The sequence below is a fragment of the Momordica charantia genome (genome assembly GCF_013281855.1).
Source record: "Momordica charantia cultivar OHB3-1 chromosome 6 unlocalized genomic scaffold, Mcharantia_2.0 BLBB01000006.1, whole genome shotgun sequence".
NCBI lineage: Eukaryota > Viridiplantae > Streptophyta > Magnoliopsida > Cucurbitales > Cucurbitaceae > Momordica > Momordica charantia.
Window position 1 is genome coordinate 6,444,936 of NW_028275164.1, and position 21,294 is coordinate 6,466,229.

Below are 21,294 nucleotides of genomic sequence, written 5' to 3' on the forward strand. Positions count from 1 at the left end.
CAAAATTTTAATAAATGACGTCATTTATACAATTTGTTTTCGTGGAATTTTTATTTTCAATGATGGGCCCAAGAGCCGAGCCATGGGTTCTGTCTTCTTCTGAGTTGGGCCAAAGATCGAAGCCCAATAGGCTTAAAGCGAGAATTTTGATGGGCAAATGAATGGTCTATTGTGGATTGTTATGGCCCATAATTTAGATCGAGATCATTCATTTTTTATTTATAAATGAATATAATAATATGGGATATTTACAAAACTTTTTTAAATACAACAAATTACCAATGAACCATATTCATATGGGCTGGGATACTTAGAAAATTCATTCTATATAAAGTATTTGACTTTTGTTTCATTTGTAGGTATAGTCCTTAGAAGAATTTAATTTAGGTAAGAAAATATTAGACATTATATTAAATTCTCTAATTCAACAGGGATTGGATTTATATAAAAATATGTTGTTCCGTTGAAAGATACATAATTAATAATCGTGTAAGTATTCATCTCATTTTTCTAAAAAGTTGTGACATTATGATGTATAATCATATTTAAAAATTCTTTTATATATTCAAATTTTTTTTAATATTGTTGTTTTTTTAGTACAATATGTGGGAGCGATGATCGAACTCACAACCTTTTGGTTAGAGGTATATGTCAATTACCGTTGAAAAAAACAACTTACAATTTATATATTAGAGATATATGTAATTTATAAGATTAACAATATAAACAAACTCACATGTCAAATACGATCAATTTCTTAAGTTATATAAGTTTGTTATTTGAGTCGAATGCTTTCTTAAAAATATTTGGATTTCGACGATGAAATCTCTAGCGAACACCTGCACACAATAAATATGTGCATATAAATGTGATGTTAAACTAAACTCACTCTAATGCTTAAGTTAGGCCAATAGTTCGAGGTTGATGATTTGTTTTCCAATTTTCCATATGTCTATGTGACAAGTATGTAGGATCCGATCCACCTTAAGTAAAGCTTGAGGTTGTTCCTAAAGCATAGGCCCTCGTACCAAATCTAACGTATAAAGAAGTTTAAGCTGACGCCAAATCTGCATCTACAAAATATAAAAAAATTTTCCAAATCATTAAATGAATAGTACACGTAAAGAAAGGATTTTTGATACTCGATCTGAGAGTCTCATCTTTCGTAAGGTCTCATTCTGTTCATATGTTGCTTATTTGTAGCATTTTTTTTTTTTGTATGGTTTAGATAAGTAAGACAAGCGCTTCAATATGCATCATTCTAATTCTAGCATATGCTCAATTTCTCCTATTGAGCACCAAAGGCAAAATGATGCTTATCAACCCACTTCTTCTTCTATGTTCTATCTTTTCCCTTTCTTTTGTTACATTTAGACTCAATTGGCTCGAGTCTGTCGCTGACTCGATTCAAATGGTTCGATCCATATTACTTGTCTAACCTCACTTCATATGAATTTAAGGTAATTTTACCCATAACAATAATTTCGGAACTACGTTATGACAAAAATAACTACGAGAAAACAAAGTTGGGATTGAAACATCACATCAAAACAACCACAAGCACAAGTTGAATTCTTTGTTAGGTGGTGTGAGTAGGAATGATGTAGAAATGCTTTCCTTCTTATCCATTACTACAAATCAAAAATCACATCCCACAACTTTGTCATAATTTGAAACCAACATGACAGCTCCCCATTAATCAAACGCCCATTTAACACATGGCTCCACTCAAACAACGACACGTGTAGGGCCCTTTTTATTTAATTCATTGCCCCAAAAATTTAAGAAACCTGAAAAAAAATGTCTATCTCCATAATTGTGATTTGGGGTTCCTCATATGGATAGCAAACATATTTTTAGATATCTATATTTGAACTTTCTTAAGGAAAATAGTTAATGGTTTTGGCTTAATTGGGAATAATACAACGTGATAGAGAAACTCGCTTTTCGCTTAAAACTCTCGTGAAGAAAAAAAATTCAATTTCTTTTATGTAATTAGGATGGGAGAAGGTTCGACAATACGACTTTTTTTTTATCTTTTTTTCTTTAATGTTAATGCATGTAAAGTTGGAATTTGATGGAGAAAAAATAAAATTTTATAAAAAATTTGGGTTATAATTTAGTAAAAAAGAAGAGACTATATTAATGAGAGATCAAATATAGTTAGTTGTTACATCTTGATGTATTAACCATGATATTGACCATTAAAATTAGAATGTTGGATTTAATGGGTATTAAGTTTAATTAATCAAAATTAGTTAGAGTATGAACAAATGTCTCACTTAAGAATAAGAGCTTAAAAATGTTTATGGGTAACAAAAATAAAAAGCATCAGAATGAAAAAATTTAACCAGCATGGAGGTTCATTGGTCCAAAAAGACTAGGGTTAATTAAAAGGAAATGTGTTCAAACTCATGATGCTTGGAGCGTGTAAGCTGACTCGGACACTCACAGATATCAAAACAAAAAAAAGTAAAAATTTAAATTATAAATTTATACATGTAGACTAATTTAATTTAAAAAGTTAAAGAATGGCAGTTTAGTGGTAAAATTTTCAATTTTAGATTCTCAATATATTTTTTCAAACTAAAGACACGGTTACGCAGTTTCTTTGGTTAATGTCTTCGCAACTTGACCATAACTTAACTAATTAAGATATCTTTGTCCGATTGAAAGTTCGTGAATTCAAATTTCAATCTCTACGTATTATATTAAAAAAAATATATAATTGTTCTCGTAAAAACAAAACATTTAAAAGTAGTTGAAAACACAACATTTACAAACTTTTCTTTTACATGCACAAATTACTCATTAATAATTTAAAAATGTTTAAATACTATTTTGAAAATATGGATATTAAAATAAGTAAGAGTTGAAAGTACAGAAAAACAAAATATATATTTTGAAAGATTATGAACCAAAATAATATCTAACTCTTTGGTGGATTAGTTGTAAATTAGGTATACTATTTTTCTAGTACACAATACATAAGAATAGAGATTCAAATTCACGATATTGACCGACGCTCGAGCATACTCATTTAATAGTTTGGCATTTTTCTCAAAAAATAAAAAATAAAAAATTGATAGTTTAGGCAATTATTGATTGTCACGTGTATGATATGGGGAGTTCTATTTTTCAAAATTGTAAATTTTGATAGGTCAAAAAGCAGCCACGTCAGAAAATCTTGTTGAGGGTGCAGCAACTTGACTTATCCACAATTTTTTTTGTGATGCCCTCCACACCACTTATTCTTTATCTCATAAGTTCCTTAAAAATGTATTTAAATTTATTTTGGTTTCTAAAAATTATATTTATTTAATTATTTTATATTTTAAAAATTTTAATTTTCATGTTAGATTTAAATTTTGGTCCTATAATTTGGGTTTGTTTCGAATCAGTATCCATAATTTATAAAAATTTTAATTTAATTTTTGATTTTATAAAATGTCACAGATCGTACTTAATTTATTTTGTAATAGTTGATTTTTTTTTTTGTTAATTATGGATGCTCCTAATTATATTAAGATTTTAAGTGGAGTAAATAATAGAGAAAAATATATGAGTTTTTTAGGAACAATCGGAAGATTTAACAAAATTTGAAAATTTGAAAATCATAAACATCAAATTGAAACTAAAACTAAATCATAAATACCACATTTATAATTTAATAAAACTAGAAAGTTTAGCACAAAATATGATTTATTTATTATTTTTTAAAATATTTAACTTCAATAATCCATTTGATATAAATATAGAACTACATATATCAAAATATAAATTAAGCATACGACAAATACTATATATACATATATATTATTTTTGAGATGATATGACAAGCACAATGCCGAAACAAAATGGGATTAAATTTTCATGTACTAACTAATTAGGTTAAAAATAATTATGATCCCCACATTTCTATTCAACAAATGATTTAATCTCCAAACTTTAATTTGTAATAATTTAGTTTCTATACTTTCAAATTAATATTCTTGAACTTTATGTAATAATTTAGTCTCTATAATTTAACAATTGTAACAATTCGATCCCTATCATAAAAAATCTCATCCAGCTGAACGGTTCATTCTTATTATCTAACAATTTCATATTTGTTGATGACGAATTTTGGAGAGGTACACATGTCCCTCGGAAGCGTGCGTCGCTAATACACTTCGACGATTAAGTCAATAATCGGAGTGAGAAGAAAATAGGAGTAGACACCTTAAGAGTTTAATAACATATTTTCACTTACTTGATGGTGGAGGGGTCATTCCGCACGAATGGTCGACCAGAAAAGAGGGAGTAGGCAGCTTAAGAGTTTAGTAACAGATTTTCTCTAATGCTTGACACCTACCCTGCTCAGATTTCTCCCTCAACAATATTTGTTATTTTGTTTAAAAAAAATCATATTTGTTATTTATAAATGGTCCCCTTTCAATTTTATCCATCGATACATTTAAGAAACCATCAATTCTTAAAAATATTTCTTAACATAATTAGTTTAGTAATTTTATCATCTACGAAAGAAAACAATGTTTAGAAAAAAGCTATGCTCAACTAAAGTTATTTATATTAAATTTAATAAAGAAAATTAAATTTAGTAGAATCTCAGTCACTCACTCCTAAAACGTGCCAATTTACAAAAAGGTCGTTTGAAAATGGCAGAGGCAGAGGCAGAGGCAGAGGCAGTTCATCCAAAAGTGCCATGGCCCCACTCTTCTTTTTCTCATGTTTTGAATTGCCTATGAAGCAGCTCATTCTAGCAGCAGAGCTCCTCAATCCTTGCATTTCCCTGCTCGTTCTGTTTTCTCTGTTTTCTTCCTCAAAAGAATCAACCCAGTATATGTTATCAGAAATTGGTGGTGAGGAGTTGCGAAATGTTAAGAATGTCAAGCATTTTCATTCTGCTGGTGTTTTTGGGTTTGGTTTTGTGGGTTTGTTCTTCTGGAATGGCCTCCGTGACTTATGACCACAAAGCCATCATCATCAATGGCCGGAGAAGAATTTTGATTTCTGGCTCCATTCATTACCCAAGAAGCACACCCCAGGTTCCAATACGTCCAATGTGAATCGCGTGTTGTTTCTATTTCTCTCTCTAATAACTTTTGTGGTGGTTGCAGATGTGGCCAGACCTTATACAGAAGGCCAAAGATGGAGGGTTGGATGTTATAGAGACTTATGTTTTCTGGAATGGCCATGAACCTTCTCCTGGCAATGTAGAGTGATAATAATTTTGTTTTTGGCTTTTGGGTTTTTTTGGGTTTGGATTATACTGAATTTTTGGTCTTTTGTTTTGCAAATTTACAGTATTATTTTGAGGATAGATACGATTTGGTGAGATTTGTGAAGCTGGTTCATCAAGCAGGCTTGTATGTTCATCTTCGGATGGGTCCATATGTATGTGCAGAATGGAACTTTGGGTAAAAATAAAGTTATATTTACCACAATATCTTATTAATAATTTGTCTTCATGTGGCTCTGTTCTGATTCCTTTTCTATTATTTTTTCTTACTTTAATAATTCAGGGGATTTCCTGTTTGGTTAAAGTATGTTCCTGGGATCGCCTTTAGAACAGAAAATGAACCCTTCAAGGTTGGAAAATTCTGAAATGTCGATTGACATCTTGAACTTGAAACAAATAATTTTATGGTTTATTTACTCTTTAAGTAATGGATTTAAATTGTCTTTTCATAAAGGCGGCCATGCAAAAATTCACTGAGAAGATTGTTAGCATGATGAAGGGGGAGAAACTATATCAGAGCCAGGGAGGACCCATTATTCTATCTCAGGTAACTTCCAACAAACATACAAACAAGAAGGGTTTGTTTGGATTCATCAAAACTGGGTTTCCTGCAAATTGACCAGTCACCTAAAAAAACATTTAACTGTGATGAATTTGAAAGTTTGTTTTCTTTTATATTTTTGGGTGACAGATTGAGAATGAATATGGACCGGTGGAGTGGGAAATTGGTGCCCCTGGTAAATCTTACACGAAATGGGCTGCTCAAATGGCAGTAGGTCTCCACACTGGGGTCCCATGGGTGATGTGCAAGCAAGAGGATGCCCCTGACCCTGTGGTAAGCTATTCTCCTCCATTTATATCACAGGTTTCTTTTCCTTTTGGGGATTCTTTCTGTGTCGAGGAACATGTACTAGGTTGTTTGTTAAATCACCATTGAACGTAAATTTAATTTTTTATTAGTACTATATCACTCCTCATTTGTATGCTTGAAAATTTGTACAAGACCCAAGACCCAACAAGTAGTTATCAATATTAATTGAGGAGGAAATGACATTAAAAAGGTTCGAACATAAGACTTCTTACTCTGATATTATGTTAAATCACCATTGAATTCAAAAACTTAAGTGACTGTAAATTTAGTTTTTATAAATACTTTAACATTGTTTGTTGGCTCGTTGGAATCATCGACAGAACAAAAGAGAATAAAAAACTTTGGTTCTGTCCTTTATGAGTTCATGAGTTATATTCATTTAAGGCGGATTGAAAACCTCTTTTCTTGGTGGGATTTCAACATATAACGGTACTTGATGTTGAGATATATATTTTTTTTTCCTTTAATTGGTGGATTTTCCTTTTAGACACTTGAAGAAATGCTTGCCTTTTAATATAAAACTCCATTTTTGGGGCTTATTTTCATCACCAGGCAAATTTTTCCTTTTCTTTATAACTGTCTTGAACTCTTTGGAGGTTAAAAAGAAATATTCTTCTTCCTTTCCCCCCTATTTTTACTCTTTTTAGAGTTGTCCTTGGAAGTTTTATTTTGTTTGTTTCTAAATCAGTTAAATTACTTTATATTCTTGAGTAAACAAGCTTATAAATTTCTTATTTTAAGTATTAACTTCTTTTATGATCTAACATCTAAGTCGGTAGATTCTTTAAGATAAGATTTTTTGTCATCTTCTATATTATTCTGTCTTAAAACTTCTATCTACCTGGTTTGGTTTGGTTCAGATTGACACCTGCAATGGGTTTTACTGCGAAAACTTCAAACCAAACAAGTTTTATAAACCCAAAATTTGGACAGAAGCTTGGACCGGTTGGTAAGTTACTCATCCTGCCCTATGTATGCCAAATTGCAACTGAAATTTCTAAACTTTCGAGGGATTAGAAGTTCACTTACATGTCATCAGAGTTCCTTTAAAATTGACATTCTTCTCATATATAAAATATTAAAGGTTCACAGAGTTTGGTGGCTCAGTTCCTCATAGGCCAGTTGAAGACTTGGCCTTTTCAGTGGCTAGATTCATACAGAATGGTGGTTCTTTAGTTAATTATTACATGGTAATGAACTATCAGGAGTGTTTCAATAACATTGGCTGATCAATGAAAATGATATCCATAACTCTTTTCAAAATTTTCTCTAATATCAGTACCATGGAGGAACTAACTTCGGCCGAACAGCCGGTGGGCCTTTCATCACCACTAGCTATGACTTTGATGCTCCAATCGATGAATACGGTAAGCAGGTAGAAATAGTAACTTCCAAAAGGTTGTTCTCAAATGTTACCATTAGTATGACTATATTTCTTGGATATGACAGGCCTATTAAGGGAACCGAAATGGGGACATCTGAGAGATTTGCACAAAGCCATCAAGTTGTGTGAACCCGCATTAGTTTCAGTTGATCCTACCGTGACATGGATAGGAAAAAATCAAGAGGTAGCCAATGAAAGAATAACTAATGATCATTGCATATTTCTTCCAAAAACGGTCTAATTCGACTTTGTTTTAGTCATGGATAGGAAAAAATCAAGAGGTAGCCAATGAAAGAATAACTAATGATCATTGCATATTTCTTCCAAAAATGGTCTAATTCGACTTTGTTTTAGTCATGGATAGGAAAAAATCAAGAGGTAGCCAATGAAAGAATAACTAATGATCATTGCATATTTCTTCCAAAAACGGTCTAATTCGACTTTGTTTTACGACTATTTAAGGCTCATGTCTTCAAGACAAGATCTGGGGCATGTGCTGCTTTCCTAGCAAATTATGACACTTCAGTTTCTGCAAGAGTCAGGTTTGGAAATGCTCAATATGACCTACCACCTTGGTCCGTCAGCATCCTACCTGATTGCAAGTCTGCCATTTTCAACACAGCAAGAGTAGGACAAGTTTCAAAATCGCTTAAACTGAACCTTCACAGGCTAATGGAAAAGTTTCATTGTTTGGATATCAATTTTATGTTGAAAGGATGAAATTTGATGAGACGAAAATCTTTGCAGATTGGCGTTCGAAGTTCGCAGATTAAGATGACGCCAGTTACTTCATTTTCGTGGCTTTCATACAATGAAGAAACTGCCTCTGCGTATGCTGATGATACAACAACCATGGCTGGGTTATTGGAGCAAATAAGTATCACCAGAGATAAAACAGATTATCTGTGGTACATGACAGAGTAAGAACTCCATCACTTATGATAGATTCACCATATCTTGATTTTATTGATGAATGATGAAAAGAAATCATTTTTATCTTACTCTGCCCCATGTTTTATATTTTTCAGTATAAGGATCGATTCGAACGAAGGCTTCCTAAAGAGTGGTCAATGGCCTCTTCTCACCATCTTTTCAGCAGGCCATGGTCTACATGTTTTCATCAATGGTCAGCTAGCTGGTACATGAAAATTAACATGTTTTTTCCTTGAAGTTTCTCCGAACATGGACTAAATAATTCATCACAGTACTATTATATTATGAATGTAGGAACTGTATATGGGGGTTTGCAGAATCATAAATTAACATTCAGTAAATACGTAAATCTAAGGGCAGGAGTCAACAAGCTTTCCATGTTGAGTGTTGCTGTTGGTCTCCCGGTTAGTTTCTTGTTTCTGACTTCCATTTGCTTCTTTGAAATCATTATTGATTCAGAATTCGACTTGAGTTCAATTTGCTTGTGTCAGAATGGCGGCCAGAATTTTGAGACTTGGAATGCTGGAATTTTAGGCCCCATCACATTGAAGGGGCTAAATGAGGGTACTAGAGACATGTCTGGATATAAATGGTCTTACAAGGTACATTAGGAAGCCAATGTACCCTATTTTTCGGTTTCGATTATTTATTTCAGTTCGGTATGAAGCTAAAGAATCATAAGTACAATGTTATTGAGTAGGTTGGCTTGAAAGGAGAATCCTTAAATATTCATAGTGTTAGTGGAAGTAGTTCTGTTGAATGGGTGAAAGGCTCATTGTTGACTCAGAAACAACCCCTCACATGGTACAAGGTGAGAGAACTTCAAATGAACATCCTTCAATTTCCACAACTTCTCCATGGTTCAAAACTTTTCATATTTCAATATAACGAGAGCTTATGAAATGTATCGAATTTGAAGACGACTTTCAATGCCCCCGGAGGCAATGAACCGTTAGCTTTGGATATGAGCAGCATGAGTAAAGGCCAAATATGGATTAACGGTCGGAGCATCGGGCGCCATTGTCCTGCATACATAGCAAGCGGCAGTTGTGGCAAATGCAGCTATGTTGGATTCTTTAATGAAAAGAAATGTCATTCTAACTGTGGAGAACCCTCTCAGAGATGGTAAAAAAACGATCTATATGTTTCGTCTACCTATTGTCTTGGTGCATGCTTAACAAGAAAGCTTTTAAAATTTCAGGTATCACGTTCCCGGCGCTTGGTTGAACCCGAGCGGCAACGTATTAGTTGTTTTTGAAGAATGGGGTGGAAATCCTGATGGGATTTCTTTGGTCAAGAGATCTGTGTTCTGATAACACCAAGAAACTTTCACTTGAGGCTGTCTACAACTGAACTCAATCATGTCTTAAATTTCTCTTTAGGTTCACCAAATACACCTATGATTTCTCATAGTATAGTTCATCCCCAGTTGCATAAAGTGCTTGCCAAGGAGACCAGTAGTGGGCTTCTTGGATCAAACATCAAGAGAATAAGTGGAGAAGAATACCAAAACCAAATACCATTGTTATGCCAAATGTAGATAGTGAAGAAGTTTGCTATGTACATAGAAAGAAAAGCTATTCTTGGGTTCAGAACTTTGATTCCCATATTCAAACCCAAATTTATTTATTTGGGGCTTATGTAAAGAGATTCAGTCATTGATCAAGGTTGTAATGTTTGAATAGAATACAAATGTTCTTGCACACTCAATAATCACTGTACTTTTACTTTCTATTTGGTGTGAAAAATGCAGTCAACTCATAATTATCTCAATCACAAATATAGACAATATTTGTTAGCTAATGTCAGATAAGTTTTTGGTTCCTGTTTACAATCAAACTAAAGCTTTTAAGTAACAAGAACGATAAATAAAGATAGGGAGGAGAAAAATTAAACTTAAGATTTATACTGGTTCACCGTGGATTACGTCCAGTTCTCTGCTAAAGAAGAATCTCCCTAGAGTTTACAAGCTCTTTATAATGATTTCTCTCAGTTTTTCCAAACATAGAAAAAACTCACGAATCATTCTACAAGTCTTTCAAACTTTCTAATGGATACACAAATATTAAGCTCTCAAACTCTCTCTCTTCAGAGAATTAGTCACGACTTTATATTTATGCACATCTACCAAATTGGATAATAAAAAAAGCCAAAACTAAATAAGATAAAGAAAAATTAAAAAAAGACTCTTTCATATAGAAAAAAAGATTTTCTTCTCGATTTGACTCTATTATCTCAACACTATTCTCACGTAATGACTTCAAAGTGACAAAATGTGTTTCCCATGAGTGTTTCTCCCTTCCATTGGTGAGGGTCATGATTCTCAACTTGAATTTATGTAACACATGTTAAAAAGTATAGATCCATTAACAAGATAAACAAATTCACATAATAAATACAAATCAAACTTCTTAAGTTATACAAGCCTGTGCTTTAAGTCGAATGTTTTCTTTAAAACATTTTTTAATGTGTCTTACGGTGAAAATAACTAAATAGAGATCACTAAGCGAATATATATCTCACATAGAGGTAGAAATTCGAACCCACGGTCTCTTGATCGGTAATATGTACCTTAAGCAATTATATAAAGAAACGTCGTCCCATTGAAAGATATAATAAATAATAGTCTTGTGAATAAGCTAAAGTGTCTATATCATATGATCATATTTAAAATATCTTTTATATATTAAGAAACTTTACTAGTGTTTAATATTTATCGTCAAATCATTTTACATATATTAATTATGTTGCAAAAAAACGCTAACAAAGGAAGAGAAGAAGAAAAAAAAAAACTAGATAAGGTCTATCTAAAAAGTTGTCATTGAAAGTGATGCATAACATATCTCAACTTCAAGTACTCATCATATTCATAAAGATAAATGATCAACTTTTTAAACATTAAAAATTTTCTATCAATTAAGCTATCATCCATCTCATTCAATCGAGTAAAGATTCATCGACAAGTCATAAATATGATTGGTTACGGATATTACGTCAAATATTATTATAAAGTAAGAGCACAGATACCTGAAGAGAGGAAAAGAGTCAATATGTGGATTATTATAGTCTTTTTTAGTCCTAACTAAAAGTATTTTTGATTAGTTAAAAATACTTTTAAGATCTTAGAAATGATATCCGACTATCTTTGAATACTATAAAAAGTATTTAATTAATATTTTCTAAAACACATAACTCTCAATAGGGATACACGGACAAAAACTTGAATAATTTATATTGCACGTGTTCAAAAATATAGATCTATTTAATTTATGAGATTAATAAGATAAACAAACTCACCTATCAAATACATATAAATCTACGATGTTATACAAATTTAATCTTTTTAGTCCGATTTTGAAAATATTCTCGGACGTTCTTTGTGGCGAAAATAAATAAAGTTGTGATGGAAACATCATATCAACACATTAGCCACAAGGTTTTTTTTTTTTTTTTTTTTGTTTGGCGAAGGAACATATCCACAAGTTGGCTTAGAGATTTTAGGGTGCATGAGTAGGAATGACAAAGAATGCTTTCATTCTTATCTATTACAACAGATCCAAAATAAAAGAAAAAAAATGGAGGACACTCAGAGCCCGTTAAGTAACGTTTTCGTTCTTTGTTTTTCATTTCCTAATTGTTTTAAAAAATTTAAGCATTTTGCAATTAACTATGTTTCTTGTTTATCCTTTTTTGGAACATTCTCAAAATTTTTATAAAATTTTGGAAATAACCAAAACAAGTTTTTTCTCTATTTCCAATTTGTTCCCAAACATAAATATAAATATTGTTTTATCATACTTGGATTGTGGAAACAAGAACGTTACCAAACGGGCCGTCAAGAACTCACATCAGAAATTATGCAAAAGTGCTTTCCTTTTTATAAATTACTACAAATAGAAAAAAAGTAGAGGGCACTTGAAGAACTCACACATATTTGTTGAATTCAAATGCATCCGTTTGAAATGAGTCGATATGTATGAGGTAGCTTTAGAGAAACCCTTGCCTCTAACAGGTGTAGTTGAACTGGTGGAAGCAATAGCATTGAGGGAGAGAATAGATCTAGCATATGATTTACGCATTCATCCATTACAGGTTGAAATTGACTCTAAAATCGTACGAATCTGATAGTGAGGGAGACCAATTTGAGAATGAAGTTTAACGTGATAAAATCAAAGATTTATGGAAATGCATGAAAATTTAAGTGGAAGATGATCATCCAAATCGGGTGCAACACTAGCTTCGAAAGGAGACGTCGAAACGATATCCCACAATTTTGTTATATGTTTTGAAAGCAACATGGCAATTCCCCATTAACCACATGCCCATTGATAATTCATTGCACCCAAGATTAAGAAACCTAAAACAAATGCCCATTTCCATAATTGTGATTTGTGGTTGATAAGAAGAAATACAAGATAAGAGAAAGGAACTTGTGTAATTAGCCATTCTCTTAGGATGGGAGAGAATTTAACCAAAAAATTTTGTTTCTATAAATGTTAACATAAGATTAGAATATGAGAAAAGAATCAAATTCTATCAAATATTGAGTTATATTTCCTAAAAGAAAAGAGATTATATTAATGATAGATAAAAGTGGAGTTAGTTGGATGCATTATCATGATGTTGACAATTGAAACGAGAGCGTTGGATTTAATGGAAATTAAGCTCAACTAATCCAAATTAGTTGGTGTCATGTACTACTTAGTTCACCTCCATTATTTTTAGGTTAAAAATAATATATTCACTATTATCTGCTTTAGACATGGTCGGCTTTGTCTTTGATTTCACCCAAAAGACTTCATACTAATGGAGATAGTTGTCCTCGTTGATCACTCTTTTCCCTAACTAAATGTGGGACTTTGTTTGCACACGTTGCAACCCCAACACACCAAGTCCAACAAGAATTCTGGTCACGATCCCGACATTTTCTACAACATCGTTCTTGTTCTAAATTCTGATGCGATTTAGTTTTCATGGTGAGATACCCGTATATGAATTAAATTTACTCAACCCGTTTAAGCTTTTGGGTTGAGTGGTGATTTATTCATCCTCAATACTTCATTTTTCAATTAATAAGGCCCGGAATTTTAAATGTATGAAAAATGTCGAGACTTCGATTTTAGGATTGATGAAAATATCAGTAAAATGTAAACATCGATAAATATTTCTAAAAAAATATAATAAATATTTAAAATAACAAACATACCTACCTTTCACTCACTTTAAATAATTTATTCTTCACATGGATGAAAACTTAATATCCAAGTTTTCCCATGCGAAAATGGCTAAAAAATCTAGGGTGTTTTTAGTCGGTAGTTTGAAAAAAAGAGATGAAATGAAAACTAGAGTTGTATTTCATATTTTCAATGTTTTCGACTAGCATGTTTAGAAATTACATCTCAATTTACAAATTATTCTATATGTGTTTAGTAATATATTGGTAGACATCTCAATTTACAAATTATTCTATATGTGTTTAGTAATATATTGGTAGACTAGTGAAAGTTACCGATTAAATATTTAATTGAATCTAAAATATTATTAATTTATTTATTAACATATATATTATAATATAATTAATATATTATGTTTTACCTATTTTGATTTTAACAAAAATAAAATAAATTTATGACATGAAATAATATATTTATCAAAATTTTTATTTTTTAATATAAATTCGTAATTTGAAGTTTAAAATTTAGAATCTAAAACACTTGGTTTTAGAATTTTCACGATTTATATCACATAATCTTAAAATTAAAAATAATTTTAGAAACAAATATGACAAAAATACTCACTGAATTCCTTTAATTTATTAAAACCAAAAACAATGAACAGAATTTGAATTCTTGTCGCAAGTTTAATTTTTGCATTGTCACTTACCAGTTACTACTGACAAAATGTTAGAAAAAAATTTCAAAAAAACAAAAAACAAAATGTTAGAAAAACTTTTACTTGAAAAATCAGGTCAGATCTCATCTGAGCGGTAGTTCAGTCCGCCTAAAAAGACTCCTGAAAATGGCATTGCGCGGCAGAGGCAGTTCCTTGAAAAAAGACAGTGCCATGGCCCCAATCCATTTCTCTTCCTCACGTTTCGAATTGCTTATAAAACAGCTCTTTCTAGCATCAGAGCTCCTCAATATTCCATCACAATCGTTGCATTTCCCTCCCCCGTTCTGTTTTCTCTGTTTTCTTCCTCAAAAGAATCAACCCAATAGAGAGATTGAGAAAAGAAAAGAAACCCACCAACCCTCTTTTATGTTATCGGAAATTGGTGGTGAGGGGTTGCAAAATGTTCAGAATGTCAAGAACTTTGGTGCTGTTTTTGGGTTTGCTTTTGTGGGTCTGTTCTTCTGGATTGGCTTCCGTGACTTATGACCACAAGGCCATCATCATCAATGGCCGGAGAAGAATTTTGATTTCCGGGTCCATTCATTACCCAAGAAGCACACCCCAGGTTCTAATACGTCCAATGTGAATCACGGGTTGTTTCTATTTCTCTCTCTAATAACTTTTGTGGTGGTTGCAGATGTGGCCAGACCTTATACAGAAGGCCAAAGATGGAGGGTTGGATGTTATAGAGACTTATGTTTTCTGGAATGGCCATGAGCCTTCTCCTGGCAAGGTAGAGTGAGAATAATTTTGTTTTTGGCTTTTGGCTTTTCTTGGGTTTGGATTATACTGATCTTTTGGTCTTTTGTTTTGCAAATTTACAGTATTATTTTGAGGATAGATACGACTTGGTGAGATTTTTGAAGCTGGTTCAACAAGCAGGCTTGTATGTTCATCTTCGGATTGGTCCATATGTCTGTGCTGAATGGAACTTCGGGTAAAAATAAAGTTATATTTACCACAATATCTTATTAATAATTTGTCTTCATGTGGCTCTGTTCTGATTCTTTTTTTTTATTATTATCTTACTTCAATAATTCAGTGGATTTCCTGTTTGGTTAAAGTATGTTCCTGGGATTGCCTTTAGGACAGACAATGGACCCTTCAAGGTAGGAAAATTCTGAAATGTCTATGGACATCTTCAGTCCTCTCTCTCTGTTGAACTTGAAGCAAATAATTTTATGGTTTATTTACTCTTAAATAATGGATTCAAATTGTCTTTTAATAAAGGCGGCTATGCAAAAATTCACTGAGAAGATTGTCAGTATGATGAAGGGGCAGAGGCTATATCAAAGCCAGGGAGGACCCATTATTCTATCTCAGGTAACTTCCAACAAACATATAAACATAAGGCTTTGCTTGGATTCATCAAAACTGGGTTTCCTGAAAATTGACCATTCAGTAAAAAATATTTAACAGTGATGAATTTGAAAGTTTGTTTTCTTTTATGTTTTGGGTGACAGATCGAGAATGAATATGGACCAATGGAGTCGGGAATTGGTGCCCCTAGTAAATCCTACACCAAATGGGCTGCTCAAATGGCAGTAGGTCTCGACACTGGGGTCCCATGGGTGATGTGCAAGCAAGAAGATGCCCCTGACCCTGTGGTAAGCTATTCTCCTCCGTTTCTATCATGGGTTTCTTTTTCTCCTGGGGATTTATTCTGTGTTGAGGAACATGTATTAGGTTGTTTGTTAAATCCATCCAATGTAAACAATCTTTTATTAGTACTACATCACTTCTCCTCGCATGTGGGCATGGAAATTTATACAAAATCCAACAAGTGGTTATTGATATTGAAGGAAATAAAACATTACAGAGGTTTGATGGTAAGGGACCTCCTACTCTGATACGAAGTTAAATACCACTAAACCAAAAAAATTTAAGTGATCGTAAATTTAGTCTTTTATCAATACTTTTAAGTTTTTAACATGGTTTGTGTGACCTGTTGTAATCATTGATCAAGCAAAGGAGAATACAAAACTTTGATATCGGTCCCTTACGTGTTCATGAGTCATATCCATTTAATGTGGATACGACTACCTCTTTTCTTGGTGGGATTTCAACATATAACGGTACTTGATGTTGAGTTTCTTTTTGCTTTAACCGGTGGATTTTCCTTTTATACACTTGAATCCATCTTGCCTTTAAATATAAAACTCCTGTTTTGGGGCTTATTTTCATCACCATGCCCATTTGTCCTTTTTATTTTTTCTCATTGTCTTAAACTCTTTGGAGGTGAAAAAGAAATATTCTTCTTCCTTTCCCCCCTATTTTTTACTCTTTTTAGAGTTGTCCTTGGAAGTTTTATTTTGTTTGTTTCTAAATCAGTTAAATTGCTTTAGATTCTTGGGCAGACAAGCTTATAGACGTCTTCGTTTAAGTATTAACTTCTTTTATAATCTAAATCAGTAGATTCTTTAAGATAAGCTTTTTCTCATCTTCTATACTCTCTTGTCATAAAACTTCGATCTACTTGGTTTGGTTTTGCTTCAGATTGACACCTGCAATGGATTTTACTGTGAAACCTTCAAACCGAACCAGATTTATAAACCCAAAATTTGGACTGAAGCCTGGAGTGGTTGGTAAGTTACTTATCCTGCCTATATCCATCAAATTGCAACAAAAAAATTCTGACCTTAAGGGATTAGAAGTTCACTTACATGTCAACAGAGTTCCTTTACAATTGACATTATTCTCATATATGAAATATTAAAGGTACACAGCGTTTGGTGGCCCAGTTCCTTACAGGCCAGCTGAAGACTTGGCCTTTTCAGTTGCTAGATTCATACAAAGTGGTGGTTCATTAGTTAATTATTATATGGTAATGAACTATCAAGAGTGTTTCATTAACATGGGCTGATCATTGAAAATCATTTCCATAACTCTTTCAAAATTTTCTCTCATGTCAGTACCATGGAGGAACAAACTTCGGCCGAACAGCTGGAGGGCCTTTCATCGCCACTAGCTATGACTATGATGCTCCAATCGATGAATACGGTGAGCATGTAGAAATAGTAACATTCCAAGAGTTGGTTCTCAAATGTAACCATTAGCATGACAATATTTCTTGGATATGACAGGTCTATTAAGGGAACCAAAATGGGGACATCTGAGAGATTTGCACAAAGCCATCAAGTTGTGCGAGCCTGCTTTAGTTTCAGTTGATCCCTCAGTGACATCGTTGGGAAGCAATCAAGAGGTAGCTGATGAAAGAATAGCTAATGTCATTGCATATATTTTTTGAAAGACCGTCTAATTCGACTTTTTTTGATGACTATTTAAGGCTCATGTCTTCAAGACAAGGTCTGGAGCATGTGCTGCTTTTCTAGCAAATTATGACACCTCAACTTCTGCAAGAGTCAGCTTTGGAAATGCTCAATATGACCTACCACCTTGGTCCATCAGCATCCTCCCTGACTGCAAGTCTGCCTTTTTCAACACTGCAAAAGTAAGACAAGTGTCAAAATCACTTAATTGAACCTTCGCAGGCTAATGGAACCTTAAAAACTCTTAAACCCCCAAAGTTTCTTTGTCTGGATAGCAATTTTATGTTGAAAGGATAAAATTTGATGAGATTAATCTTTGCAGATTGGGGTTCGAAGTTCGCAGATTAAGATGACGCCGATTTCTTCATTTTCGTGGCTTTCATACAATGAAGAAACTGCCTCTGCTTATGCTGATGATACAACAACCATGGCTGGATTATTGGAGCAAATAAGCATCACCAGGGATGAAACAGATTATCTATGGTACATGACAGAGTAAGAACTTCATCACTCATTGCAGATTCAACGTTTCAGGTTTTTATCGATAAATGATGAAAAAAGTCATTTTTATCTTACTCTGCCCCATGTTTACCTTTCTCAGTATAAGGATCGATCCGAATGAAGGCTTCCTAAAGAGTGGTCAATGGCCTCTTCTCACCATCTTTTCAGCAGGCCATGCACTACATGTTTTCATCAATGGTCAACTAGCTGGTACATGACAATGAACATATTTTTGCTTGAAGATTCTCCAGACATGAACTAAATGATTCTAACATCACAGTGCTATTATATTATGAATGTAGGAACTGTATATGGGGGAATGGAGAATTCTAAATTAACATTAAGTAAATACGTTAATCTAAGGGCAGGAGTCAACAAGCTTTCCATGCTAAGTGTTGCTGTTGGTCTCCCGGTTAGTTTCTTTGGTTTCCGATTTCCATATACTTCTTTAAAATCATTATTGATTCCGAATTCGACTTATGCTCCAATTTGATTGATGTCAGAATGGCGGCCCGCATTATGAGACTTGGAATACTGGAATTTTAGGCCCCGTCACGTTGAAGGGGCTAAACGAGGGTACTAGAGACATGTCTGGATATAAATGGTCTTACAAGGTACATTAGCAAACCAATGTACCCTCTCTTTTGCATTCGGTTATTTATTTTAGTTCGGTATGAAGCTAAAGAATCACAATTACAATGTTATTGAGTAGGTTGGCTTGAAGGGAGAAGCCTTAAATCTTCATACTGTTAGTGGAAGTAGTTCTGTTGAATGGGTGAAAGGTTCATTGGTGGCTCAAAAACAACCCCTCACATGGTACAAGGTAAGAGAAGTTCATATGAACATCCTTCTATTTCTACAGCTTCTTTATGGTTAAAAACTTTTTGGATTTTGATATAACAAGAGTATCGGGCGTTGCAGACAACTTTCGATGCCCCGGGAGGCAATGAACCATTAGCTTTAGATATGAGCAGCATGGGTAAAGGTCAAATGTGGGTTAATGGTCAGAGCATCGGGCGCCATTGGCCTGCATACATCGCACGCGGCAGTTGTGGCAAATGCAACTATGCTGGAATCTTTGACGAGAAGAAATGTCATTCGAACTGTGGAGAACCCTCTCAAAAATGGTAAAAAGACTTGTGCTCTAGACAATGATTTATAAGTTTCGTTTACCTATTGTCTTGGTGCGTACTTAACGATCAAGCTTGTAAAATGTCAGGTATCATGTTCCTCGCGCTTGGTTGAACCCGAGCGGCAACGTATTGGTAGTTTTTGAAGAATGGGGTGGCAACCCTCAAGGGATTTCTTTGGTTAAGAGATCAGTATCCTGATAACACCAAGAAGCTTGCACTTGAGGCTGGTTGCAACTATTCTCAACCATGCCTCACATTTCTCTTCAGTTTCACCAAATGCACCGGTAGATTTCTCAAATTATAGTTCATCTTCAGTTGCATAAGCGCTTGTCAAACTCAGGCCAGTAGCAGATGTATCGGGTCGAAGATCCACGTATTGTTCGAATTCGCAAGAGAATAAGTGGAGAAGAATACCAAAACCAAACACCATTTTTATGTCAAATGTAGATAGTGAAGAAGTTTGCTATGTACATAGAAAGAAAAGCTATTCTTGGGTTCAAAACTTTGATCCCAAATTCAAACCCAGATTTATTTATTTGGGACTTATGTAACGAGTCGATCATCGGTCGAGGGTCGAGGTTGTAATGCTTGAATAGAATACAAATGTTCAGGCACAATACATAATCATTATACTTTTACTTTTCATAGCAATGTAATGACTTCAAAGTGGCAATAATGTGTTTCCCATGAGTGTGCATGTCTCTGTTGTTGGGAGTCATGATTCTCGATTTGAATTTATGTTGCACGTGTTAAAAAGTATAGATATTTATAGTTCACGAGATTAATAAGATAAACAAACTCACATATCAAATTCAAATCAAATTTCTTGTTATAAAAGTCTCTTCTTTTTAAGTTAATTTTTTTTTCTTTTTTTGAAAAGATTGTCGAATATGTTTTAATGGCGATCAGCTAAATAAGGAGTAGAATCACAAGTTGGTGTACAAATTTTCAACTCTTTTAGGTTGCATGATTAGAAAATATTAGACATATATTAATTTCTCATATAGAATTAATTTGGTTGGGATTTGAGTTTTTTTTATCTATTTATTATTATTATCATTTCTCAACTTGAAATCATTTTTTTATTATTATATTAATTTTATATAAAGACACGACCATCCATTGAAAGATGCATAAATATTAGTCTCGTAGATACTCATCTCATATTTGTCGAAGAACGACACGACCTTAACTTTAGTAATCTTTAATCATTTTTTATTTATATAAAGACATGAGGATCCATTGAAAGATACATAAATAATAATAGTTTTGTAGATACTCGTCTCATATTTCTCGAATAACGACATGACTTTAACTTTACTGGTCTTTAATATTTACCATCAAGTAATTTCAAATATATTAATTATGTTGCAAAAGAAATAATAATAATAATAAATGATAATGTCTATCTAAAACGTTGGTCATCGAATGTGACACATAAGGTATCTCAAATTCAACTAACCATATCCATATATGGATAAATGCTTAACTTTTTAAAGATTAAAAATTTTCAATCATCATAGTGATCCATTACTTCATCTTAAAATTGAGCTATCATCCATCTTATTCATCCAACTTGTAAAGAAACATTCGTCAATAACAAGTCATACACACGATCAATTATTGTTCAATTACATTACGTCAAATATTATTATTAAGGGCATGAACACCTAAAGAGAGGAAAAGAGTCAACACGTGGATTATTATAGTTTTTTTCATTCTAAAAGCGTTATTGTCCAGTAGAAAACACTCTTTAGGTACTCAGTTACATATGAAAATTTAGTTTATAAAATTCTCAATCACATTTAAAAATACTCTAAAAAAAGTTTTATTAGATCGAAAAAAATTTAATCAATATTTTATTATAAACATAGCTCTTAGTGGGAATATTTGACTCGTATAGTTTGTAAAAGAAAATTTTAAAAAGTATGTATTATTCAAAAGTATATATCTATATAATTTACGAGATTAACACGTTAAACAAACTCACATATCATATATAGATGAAACCTCTCAAATTATACAAATATGTTATCAAGCCAAACATACGTTTTACTAAAAATAATCTC

At 32.9% G+C, this 21,294-nt stretch overlaps 2 protein-coding genes across 2 annotated transcripts; both read left to right on the forward strand.

Annotated features, from left to right (window-relative positions):
• Positions 1-4,632: 4,632 nt before the first annotated feature.
• Positions 4,633-10,162, forward strand: LOC111016580 (beta-galactosidase). The gene is made up of 18 exons (XM_022292022.2): positions 4,633-5,048; positions 5,121-5,216; positions 5,308-5,420; positions 5,526-5,592; positions 5,697-5,789; positions 5,934-6,077; positions 6,974-7,062; positions 7,198-7,303; positions 7,393-7,480; positions 7,563-7,681; positions 7,960-8,124; positions 8,245-8,417; positions 8,526-8,635; positions 8,725-8,834; positions 8,922-9,032; positions 9,131-9,241; positions 9,350-9,555; positions 9,632-10,162. The coding sequence occupies exons 1-18, from the start codon at positions 4,878-4,880 to the stop codon at positions 9,741-9,743; spliced, it is 2,184 nt and encodes a 727-aa protein (XP_022147714.1). The 5' UTR covers positions 4,633-4,877; the 3' UTR covers positions 9,744-10,162.
• A 4,365-nt stretch (positions 10,163-14,527) lies between these two features.
• LOC111016582 (beta-galactosidase) lies at positions 14,528-19,922 on the forward strand. The gene is made up of 18 exons (XM_022292024.2): positions 14,528-14,887; positions 14,960-15,055; positions 15,147-15,259; positions 15,365-15,431; positions 15,553-15,645; positions 15,786-15,929; positions 16,819-16,907; positions 17,041-17,146; positions 17,235-17,322; positions 17,406-17,524; positions 17,609-17,773; positions 17,914-18,086; positions 18,193-18,302; positions 18,395-18,504; positions 18,596-18,706; positions 18,805-18,915; positions 19,014-19,219; positions 19,312-19,922. Exons 1-18 carry the CDS (start codon positions 14,723-14,725, stop codon positions 19,421-19,423), a joined length of 2,178 nt encoding a protein of 725 aa, XP_022147716.1. The 5' UTR covers positions 14,528-14,722; the 3' UTR covers positions 19,424-19,922.
• Positions 19,923-21,294: the final 1,372 nt, after the last annotated feature.

Excerpts from the sequence above, each read along its gene's own strand:
- LOC111016582 (XM_022292024.2), top strand. The coding sequence starts at position 14,723 with ATGTTCAGAATGTCAAGAACTTTGGTGCTGTTTTTGGGTTTGCTTTTG. Across the intron at positions 17,323-17,405 it reads TGCTCCAATCGATGAATACG|GTCTATTAAGGGAACCAAAA; the intron begins GTGAGCATGTAG and ends TGGATATGACAG. Across the intron at positions 18,087-18,192 it reads TATCTATGGTACATGACAGA|TATAAGGATCGATCCGAATG; the intron begins GTAAGAACTTCA and ends TACCTTTCTCAG.
- LOC111016580 (XM_022292022.2), top strand. The coding sequence starts at position 4,878 with ATGTTAAGAATGTCAAGCATTTTCATTCTGCTGGTGTTTTTGGGTTTG. Across the intron at positions 7,304-7,392 it reads CTTTAGTTAATTATTACATG|TACCATGGAGGAACTAACTT; the intron begins GTAATGAACTAT and ends CTCTAATATCAG. Across the intron at positions 9,242-9,349 it reads AACCCCTCACATGGTACAAG|ACGACTTTCAATGCCCCCGG; the intron begins GTGAGAGAACTT and ends TCGAATTTGAAG.